The sequence below is a fragment of the Diachasmimorpha longicaudata genome, chromosome 18 (genome assembly GCF_034640455.1).
Source record: "Diachasmimorpha longicaudata isolate KC_UGA_2023 chromosome 18, iyDiaLong2, whole genome shotgun sequence".
NCBI lineage: Eukaryota > Metazoa > Arthropoda > Insecta > Hymenoptera > Braconidae > Diachasmimorpha > Diachasmimorpha longicaudata.
In genome coordinates this window covers 2913852-2923468 of record NC_087242.1, presented here as the reverse complement: position 1 = coordinate 2923468, position 9617 = coordinate 2913852, and the positions used below count along the sequence as shown (strand labels likewise).

Genomic DNA, 9617 nt, shown 5'->3' with positions numbered 1-9617 from the left:
TTTTTGGTTTTTCGATTTATTTCTTGTCTTTTGATTAGAGCTGATTGGAAACTTTTACGTTTACTGAATGTTGTTTTACAGTTCGTTAAATTATTGAGTTGCAAAAAGTCTTTATTTTGTTATTTTTTTTTTTTTTTGAACTTTGTTTTTAGTAAATCAGTGAGTGGGACGTGAAGCAGACAAAGTTTCTCCTCTTCATTCTATTTATTTCTATTCTTAATCTGTTTGAAATTCTTTGAAATTTAAAAAACCTCTCTCTCCCGTGTTTTCGTGAAAACATTTTGTTGTCCACAAATAAATCGATAAATCGATCGACTGGGGAATCTCCTCGGGGAGTTATCTAGCCGGACAATAACCGGTTGCAATGGGGGTGACTGAGGGGTGATTTCGTGATTATTTGTATTGTCTTCTTGTCGGGACTATCACGTGATGTGACTCCTCTTCGGTGAATTTTTGTAATATCTTCTGCATTAGACCCAGAACTGCAAGTCAGTGATTCATCCGATGAATTTAACTCACCTAAATTTAGTTTACGAGATCAACCGGAGATGTAAACTTTCTCCAATTTTCTGGAGTTTCTGCAGCTTCAATATTCAACGATTAAATTCGCCCCAGAGTTTGGCCCCAATACCCGGTGATTTCTGGGTCACGATGATAATTTTTACCGGGGAATTGTGCCTTCCAATAATAGGATTTTGTCACGATACGAGACGATCTATTAATAATGTGTCGAATACCATTGGAATGAGCTGAAAAAAAATATCAAGTTCGTATCGTCCGGAGGACATTTTTTGTCCAATCGAACCCACTTCCTTCCCTCCCCCTCACATTTTCGAAATGCGAAAATCCTCAATGTATTCATTCGATCGATCCTTAATCGATTACTCGATCTAAAGATCGATTTGAGCCCTCAATCGAGTGTTGGTCGATGGCGGTTCGATTCCTCGATTATCCCGCATTAACGATCGAACAATGATGGACCAACAATCATCCAACGGTCGCCCAACGATCGCCCAACGATCGATCTCCTATCGAGTCCCCATCGATTCATCGATCGATCCGCCTCGCAAGTCCACTCGTCTTGTCACATCGCACCTGAAACCATTTTCCTGAACAATAAACAATATGAAAAAAATTATAAAAAATTGTTTACTTTATTCCTAAAGCCGATTTCATGCTATTTAAATAAACTTATGTATTCATTATAAATAAATAATTATTCTCAGTGCATCAGACACTCACCCCCCAGCTGGCCCTCCGTATCGTCCGCGAGACCTGCGCAGACCCGCTCGCAACCTGCGCAGACCCCCTGTAAATTTCCTGCGCACAATGGCGTACCCTCCACAAGTCCACCAACTCCATCCCAATCCCCTTCCCCTCCCTTAATTACCGAAAATGTGGAGTAGAATGTTGGAAAGACGTGCGCAGAGCCATCGGTTTTACCCCAAGCTCGCCATTTTTGGCGGCCCCACCAACGAGCTTTTTCCCGAGCTTTGCACGTAACTCGGTCCCTCGCTTCGACACTCGTTGCGCGTCGCTCTACTCGCGAGGGTAGGTAAGTTGTAAAAATCGGTTGCGAGTCCAACAGAACTACAAGACATCTGTGAACGATATCCTAACTCTACATTGACAGCACTGACCGGCACCTGGCGCATCGCAATCGAATTAACAAAAGAGTTGGGAATTAAAAATCGGTTTTGTGGTGTACGTTGGTGTGACAACGAGGGAGTAAGAGTCATGTGGATTTCCCAACTCTTGGCGTTGTCACTAGTGCATTATCGCTTATGCTTTTGGGCTTTTAACTGCTTCGCAATGTCGTAAGTAGCATAACCCCTGACAATCTCTCCTCCACCCCCTCCAACCCCCTAACATTTTGGTACCAAAATTTATTTCCTTTAATTCCTCAGAGCTTTTCTCCTCGAGTGTTTTTTCTCGTGAATGAGGTGCCCCAAGATCGGTTCGTACACCCCAAATAGACCTGGGGACAATGTCCTTGGCTGATGTCTCGATGTTGGACGATAACTCTCGCAGAATGAGGTAACTGATCCAGGGAAAAAAATTTTGGGGAAAAATATGGCGGCTGGATTGACGCGAGGGTGGGCATTAAAAAGCGTAGGCTCGAGCTTGGAATGTTTCGCAAATGTTGATATCTATTAATAATTTTGTGGAGGCACTTAGATCGAATGTCGGCGCTCGTTGGGGGCCAAGTAAAGCTCGGTCTTCTGGGTTACGGTGGCTTCTATCGTATACTTCATATCCAGCCTAGGAAACGGTCCACTGTCGGCTATTTTTGGGTGTTCGGTGGTAGATGCTATTTGCGGAGACGAGTTCTTGGGTTGTGGAGAGGGGAACGGATACTGTGGGATGATGTATCAGTGATTGGAGATTGATATTTGTTATGAGCAATTTTTTCTGGCTTCGGGAGGAATCGTCAGTCATCAGGGACTTCAACGATTAATTTTGGAGATTCGGACGAAATTCGGGGATTAATGGGGATTAAAATGGGGGAAAACTCTATCTTAATTAATGTGTACGATGTTTTTCAATTAATTGTTTTGTTTGCAGTGAAATTAATTTTTTAAATTAATATCTAATTAATTTGTTTTTATCCTATCGATTGAATTTTTCTATCCTATCGATTCTTTCGAAGAAGAAAATCATTTAATAATTCGTCCAAATCCTCAATTAATATTAATATTAATTGAGAAGTTGAGTTGTTGAACGATTTTTCAATTTAATACATCTAATTTTAATCTAAGAAACGTAATATTAATATTGATAATGTTGTTAATCAACGACCTCTCAATGTCTCCAGAAAATTATTTAATTTCGTGGAGAAAGGAGAGACAAAAAAGCTGCCACCATGGACGCGATCAAGAAGAAGATGCAAGCGATGAAGCTTGAGAAGGACAATGCCATGGACAAGGCCGATGTCTGTGAGGGACAGGCCAAAGAGGCCAACATGCGGGCAGACAAGGTCCTGGAGGAGGTCGCCGATCTCCAGAAGAAGCTCAGCCAGGTTGAGAACGATCTCACAACGAACAAGGGAGCCCTTGAGCAGGCCAACAAGGACCTGGAGGAGCGCGAGAAGTCCCTCACCAATGTGAGCATTCATCTGACATTCCATTTCCAGGTGTTTCGAGGTGTTGTGGGACGATGTGTCTGATGGTTTGATGATTTCCAGGCGGAGTCCGAGGTCGCCGCTTTGAACAGAAAAGTCCAGCTCATCGAGGAGGACCTCGAGCGCTCGGAGGAGCGTCTGAACACCGCCACCGCCAAGTTGACGGAGGCGTCGCAAGCTGCTGACGAGTCTAGCCGGTGTGTTATTCATGAAAATCTGGTTTTTCGGATTTTTAAAATTTATTTTCTTCGTCTTCGGCATCTTCTTAATCAAAATAACTTGACGATGTCCTTAGTATGTGCAAAGTCCTGGAGAACCGCGCCCAGCAGGACGAGGAGCGAATGGACCAGCTGACGAATCAGCTCAAAGAGGCCCGTCTCCTCGCTGAAGACGCTGATGGTAAATCCGACGAAGTATCACGTAAACTGGCCTTCGTTGAGGACGAACTCGAAGTCGCTGAGGATCGCGTCAAGTCCGGTGAGGCGTAAGTATCAGTTGTCCTTCATCAGTGTTGTCACCAGGGTCGGAAATGTCTCTGGGGAATTTCCGTTAAAAATTGTGTGAGAAAATTGGTGGGACGTGAGACAGTAAAACCTCGTTCTAAAATCGATCGATCTATTCATTCCCGAAATACTCTTCGCATCTAGGAAAATCATGGAGTTGGAAGAGGAACTCAAGGTCGTTGGTAACAGCTTGAAGTCCCTGGAGGTCTCGGAAGAAAAGGTAAACAAATTCTCCTGCTTTGGCTTCTTCAAATGTAAACAATTGTTTCGAAATTCAGGCCAACCAAAGAGTCGAGGAATTCAAACGCCAGCTGAAGACCCTGACCGTCAAGCTGAAGGAGGCCGAGGCACGAGCTGAATTCGCGGAGAAGACTGTCAAGAAGCTGCAGAAGGAGGTCGACAGGCTCGAAGGTCAGACATCAATCGCACTTATCATTATAATATAATAATTATCTAATAACACACTCACATCTCGTTGACTCAACGTGAAAAATAGACAGTAGATTAGGTACTTGTCATGACAGACATCTGGAAGTGGTTGTGGTACTTTCGCAGTAAGTCTTGGAAAGGAGGAGTGGGGATAAAGATTGTGCACTTTAATATTTTTTTTGTGACGATTGATCGATGGGGATTCGATGGGAGATTCACAGAACTCGATAGAAATTGTTTCGGGACAATTTTTGCTGTTTACTGAAGAAAAAAGATTCAAAATTTGGATTCTACGGCACATTTTGTCTTTGGCTCTCACATAATTACTGCGGAAGTACCCTGAGGATGGAGGAAAATTATCGTTTCTCATTGCAGACGAGTTGTCCCATCAGAAGGAGAAACACAAAGCTATTTGCGACGACTTGGATTCGACATTTGCTGAGCTTAGCGGATACTAAATATTCAATTTTGTTATATTATCACGAAAATGAGTGAAAAAATTCAATAGAGAAATCTAGAAGTCGATTGTAACTAACACACTGACGGTAGATTAATTTATACTATTTTATTTATTTTTTATCCTCATCGATACTATTAAACTCAGTTAATTATATTGTTTAATTACAATTGATTGAAATCAATTAATTAGATCCATTGACAAATACACAATTGATGTAATTAATTAGATCTAATTTTTGATAGAATGAATAGATCATGTTTTTTTTTAATTCTACGATTTAATAACTTGTGAAAATATCTCAGAAGAGAATATTCTTTTGAAAATGCTATTTTTGGGTATTTTTCCCTCATTGAAAAATCTGTAACACAATCTTTCAGTGACGATCCAATAGAAATTCAGGGAAAACTCCCAGAGACAGGGCTCGATTTTTCTAATGAATTTTTTCACACGTGAATAATTATCAATGACACCGAGACATTTAACACGCTTCTCACATCCATATTATCTCTGAATAAATTATCCTCAAAATTTTGCAAGACATGACAATTAAACGGGCGAGTAATAAGAGCAATGACTTAGCTTCACAGCGTCCAACGTCAGATTCCAGGTACTTTTGGTAGTCCCCAGACAATGAGTAGTGCAAAATTACGCGAAATTTCAAATCGCCTATTAGTCACCTTTAGGATGTTTTCAAAGAATGAGAGAGAGAACCTATTGGCTGTTGCAAATAGTGCAAAGCTGCAGAGATTATTCCTCACATGTTTAATGAATCTAACATTATTTTATGGGGGACTTGAGGGGAGGGCAATCAGAATTTTCGTGGAATTCGCGAGAAATTTAATTTCCATTTTATGGAGTGAAATACTTGTTTATGACGTCTCGACTGGTTGACAGCTTTCGGGGATTCCCTGGAATTTTCGCAGCTCAGTATCACAATCTCGAGTGCGTGCGCAAGTGGTATTGGACTTCTTGAAAAAAAAATCGTGCAGAGCTGGAAAATATTTTTAAAAATTCCAAAAAATCGGATTTTTGAAGTACTCAATTCCAAAAGTCCTAAACACCACGAAATCATTAAATAAAAATTCTGAGCGACTCCCCCCTGGTGACCCTGTGTTTTCAGACAGTAGACATTTTACTGAGTTATGAATTATCCCAGCAGTCATGTGAAGGGGCAAAACAGGTCAATTTCCTCCGAATATCGCTCGTGAAATTAAAGCCAAAATTTTTTAGATTAAACTTATGAATCGAAAAATTAAAAAACTCTGTGAAACCCTGTTAACTATTATCATTAATTACTAATTATTTAACGGGTTCAAATGCTATATTTCCCCAATAGAATTGAGAATAGAATTGACCTGTGAAGTGTCCCCACACGACTCCTGCTCACCGATACAAATTCTCGAATAAATTCATTATATTTTTGTAAAAAAAATTTTACAGACGAGCTTGGAATCAACAAGGACAGATACAAGTCCCTCGCCGACGAGATGGACTCGACCTTCGCTGAATTGGCCGGCTACTAATAGAAATCCCCAAGAATATAATCTCCTTTGCACGAGAAAAAATGTGAAATATCCCAGGGACACAACGAGGTGTCCAATCATACCGTCAATTTACCACCGTAACTTGTACACCTGTCTCGATGCCATCGCACCTGTCAAGTGTTACTCATCATCGCAATACACCACTTGGCAGGAGCGACAGTTGAGTAGGCGATATATCAATTTAAGCCAAATACATTTACAGATTAAAATCTTCATTAATTTATTGAATAATTATTTCTCCTGTATCTAGTCCTCATACTGTTGATTAACGATATCCCACACTGCACGTCCCACAGAATATATATTTTATGATAATAATGTCTTATTATTAAAATTGTACGAGAATGTTATATGGAGTTTAATAAATATCGATGTAAGTGTTTTAATCTGATGTGCAATCGATGAATTTCGATACGATAATTTTTTTCCTACATTTCCGTCTCTCTCAATGAACCAGAAGCCATTTTCTCGTTCGTAAATTGAGGGTATTCCCTTCTGGTAGTCAAGGGCACGTGCCCCGACTTTCAAAAATTAATTCTACCCTCCCGCCACTGCGGGGGTTACTTACCGACCGAGGTAGCAGTGCCACCGACGAAAACAGCAGCTGATTAACTAATTGAGGATTAACAAAAGTGGAGATGTTGATTTATGGTAAATATATTTTCTGAAATTCGTCAGAACAAATTAAAAATCTGGTAAAATCAAGGACATTTGTAAATTTCACTTTTGATTTTTAACAACCCCTCGAAAATTCTTTTTCTTCATATTTACACTCGACTGCTGGCCATATTTAATTTTCTTTTTGAATTTCTTCGGCTTAATTCCATAAGCCTTGAGTCGCTCATCACCTAGAGACGCGATGAGAGGATTACTCGAGTCCTTGGAGCCCTTGGATTTTTTCAATTTCTGTCGCTGTTTATTTTTTTTCTCCCTCGGTGCTGATTGATTTTGACAATCTTCGGATTTTCCAGCGATGTTTTGTGAACTTTGAGGAGACTTTTGCAATTTTTTTCGTCCATTAACAATTTTTTCTCCAGGAGTTTTATCTCCTTGTTGATTTTTCTTGACCCTTTCGGTCTTCATTTTTTTCTTTGGGGGCTCCTCTTCATTCTCGGTCTTATCGACCTTCTCCTCTGCAGGGCTAGTCTTAAGATCTTTAGTCTTTTCTTGTGGAGACGAGCTCAATTTCACATCTGCCTTCACAGCCTTCACAGCCTCCACTTGACTTCCCTTCTTGCGTCTCCTCTTCTTTTTATTCACAGAATTTTCGTCACTACCTTCGGGAAGATTTTCCGAATTTTCCAACTCTTCGTACAAACTCTTGAGAACTTTTTTCTTATACGGTTCATTCAATGATTTCTCTCGATAGATTTTAACTTCCTGAATCTCTTGATGTTTGGGTTTGTGCTCCAGAGCTTTTTTCAGGGAGCACCATTTGTTCAATTCTCTATCGTCGGCCATGAGAATCTGTCGATAAGAAACAGCAATGAGTAACTCTCGAGGATTAATTCAATTGGTCATGAATTAAAAAATAAATTTGTTGAGCAATTAATCAGAAAAAAATTACCTCCTCGACGGACAGACCGTAATCATTGGGCACGACCTCCCTGTACTTAAATCTACAAGGCATATCCCCAATCATATCCTCGTAATCCAGACCGTAGTACTGATCGATGTAGTCCTTGTACGAAGTGTGAAACGTTGGATCGAATTTCGGTTTCTCCTTCGATATCATTTCCGCGAATTTCGACCGACGTTTTCGCTTTTTTCTCGACGAATTCGCCAATTCCTCCTGGAGGGAGTTGACGGGATCGTAATCAGCATCCATCTGCGATCAAATAAATCACCTCATTAACTACGAATGAATATAAAATGAATTAATGTTGCAGTTTTGTAGATAAAAAAAAATGAAAATAAATCTAGACGACGTTCTTGATAAAAAAAATTTCCAAATGCCAAAGACATCTCGTACTCACATTGAAATCATCATCTTCTGCATGAGGAGCCCCCTGTCCTTCAGCAGGTTCAGTCTCCTGAACATTAGGATCATAATCGTCCCACGTGCTCTCTACCCCCAGCTCCTCATCAATATCCGGAAACACTGGCTTGACGTGTTCCTCTCCCTCCTTGTAATACCCCTCATCAAACAACTCTACCATTTTCCTGTCGTGCTCAGCAGGATCAAAGTCCCCCTCCAAATCAAGAGAATCAAACTTCATGTCATCGTTGCCAGTTATCTCCTTCAGCTGGGCTATTTTCTCCTCAATTTCTTTTCGTTTCATCGCCTTCAGGCGCTTCAACTCCTCCCGCTTCCTCGCCCTCTCCTCCTCCTTCCTCACTTTGACAGCTGCCCTCTTCTCCGACCTCCTGGTGTCCTTCTTTCGCAGGGAATTCTCCAGGGTACGGGGATAACGCTTCAGAAATTCCGTGTCTGGCTCTTCAAATCTGAAATTGAATTTGTGCTCGAACACCTCCTGCTGCTCAATGTCCTTCTCGTCCTCTGAGAGATTTTCATTGCTGTTATTGACGAGATCCTCGTGGTCATGATTCTTCACGTCTTTCTCCAGGAATTTTTTGTTTAGAACGTAGTCCCTCAGGAATTTTTCATTGTCGTCGAGGTTGGGATCTGTCCAGAAGTCTCTCAAGGGCTTTAGGGCCTGCTGATCCGAGCTCTCCATCTCCCTGGGCTGGCCTTTGAGCCACTCCTTGTAGGACTCCTCCTCCCGCTGTTTTTCTTCCTGAGTTTTGCTCTTCGGCAGCAGAAGATCATCCCCAGTGTCACTGCCATCCTCTTCATCTTGCAAAATCTGATTTATACTCTCCCTCAATCCTTTTTGCTCCTCCACGTAGGTCAGACCATTGGCCTCACCGTTTTTCCTTTGAAAATCGTCGTCGTCGACGTTCCCACTGGACTGATTGAGACGTTGCATTATCATCTGTCTGTCGTAATCTCGAAGAGTGAACGGTTTCTCCTTTTTTGGCCTCTTCTTGGATTGAGAGGCTTGAGCTTGTGGTGCATCTTGAGAGTCTTCTGGTTTCGAGAAAAAAGTCACGTTCTCATCATAAATTCTCGGGTCTTTCTTCTTTAAGGAAGCCAGGGTCTTGTAAAAGTCCTTCTCAAATACCTCAGTGAGTTCACCCGCCTCTTCATCCTCTCCAGACGAGCTGTCAGACTCCTCGGAGCTCTGGATGTCGTCCAACTGCTCTCCATATTTGGTTTTCAGTTTGTGGAGCTCCTCCTTGCGTCGCCAGTCACTGTAGTGATTGGCATATCCATTATTTATCTTGATACCTTCGTCGGAATCCAAATCATCTCCTTGGAATAACTGAGACATTCTTCATTTACTTGTACACAGGGGAAATGTACATAACCTCAAAGTGGTTTCAAAAATGTGGTCTCCAGGCCATGAAGTTGGTAGGGAACGTGAAGCTGGCAGCGACGAGGTTTCACAAGGTCACCACATTCCCTAGGATGCTCTCCCCACCATCTTTTAGTGGAATTTTTTAATGTAAATCAGAGATTACATCTCTGATAAATTAATTATAAATAAATTCATACT

At 41.3% G+C, this 9617-nt stretch overlaps 2 protein-coding genes across 4 annotated transcripts; one reads left to right on the top strand and one right to left on the bottom strand.

Moving 5' to 3' along the window:
- Positions 1–1400: 1400 nt before the first annotated feature.
- LOC135170864 (tropomyosin-1) lies at positions 1401–6276 on the top strand. 3 transcript variants are annotated; one of them, XM_064137002.1, is made up of 7 exons: positions 1401–1555; positions 2816–3103; positions 3185–3318; positions 3417–3605; positions 3769–3844; positions 3903–4035; positions 5954–6276. In XM_064137002.1, exons 2-7 carry the CDS (start codon positions 2864–2866, stop codon positions 6034–6036), a joined length of 855 nt encoding a protein of 284 aa, XP_063993072.1. In that variant the 5' UTR covers positions 1401–1555; positions 2816–2863; the 3' UTR covers positions 6037–6276. The 3 variants fall into 3 exon arrangements, with proteins under 3 accessions (XP_063993072.1, XP_063993073.1, XP_063993074.1); XM_064137003.1 differs by having other exon boundaries at positions 1408–1551; XM_064137004.1 differs by lacking the exon at positions 1401–1555 and adding an exon at positions 1797–1817.
- A 422-nt stretch (positions 6277–6698) lies between these two features.
- Positions 6699–9534, bottom strand: LOC135170844 (protein KRI1 homolog). Its single transcript, XM_064136925.1, has 3 exons — positions 8034–9534; positions 7625–7885; positions 6699–7524 (listed from the first exon to the last, which is right to left on the bottom strand). Exons 1-3 carry the CDS (start codon positions 9390–9392, stop codon positions 6778–6780), a joined length of 2367 nt encoding a protein of 788 aa, XP_063992995.1. The 5' UTR covers positions 9393–9534; the 3' UTR covers positions 6699–6777.
- Positions 9535–9617: the final 83 nt, after the last annotated feature.

Excerpts from the sequence above, each read along its gene's own strand:
- LOC135170844 (XM_064136925.1), bottom strand. The coding sequence starts at position 9,392 with ATGTCTCAGTTATTCCAAGGAGATGATTTGGATTCCGACGAAGGTATC. Across the intron at positions 7,886-8,033 it reads CAGAAGATGATGATTTCAAT|ATGGATGCTGATTACGATCC; the intron begins GTGAGTACGAGA and ends ATTTGATCGCAG. Across the intron at positions 7,525-7,624 it reads ACGGTCTGTCCGTCGAGGAG|ATTCTCATGGCCGACGATAG; the intron begins GTAATTTTTTTC and ends TCTTATCGACAG.
- LOC135170864 (XM_064137002.1), top strand. The coding sequence starts at position 2,864 with ATGGACGCGATCAAGAAGAAGATGCAAGCGATGAAGCTTGAGAAGGAC. Across the intron at positions 3,104-3,184 it reads GCGAGAAGTCCCTCACCAAT|GCGGAGTCCGAGGTCGCCGC; the intron begins GTGAGCATTCAT and ends GATGATTTCCAG. Across the intron at positions 3,845-3,902 it reads TGGAGGTCTCGGAAGAAAAG|GCCAACCAAAGAGTCGAGGA; the intron begins GTAAACAAATTC and ends TTCGAAATTCAG.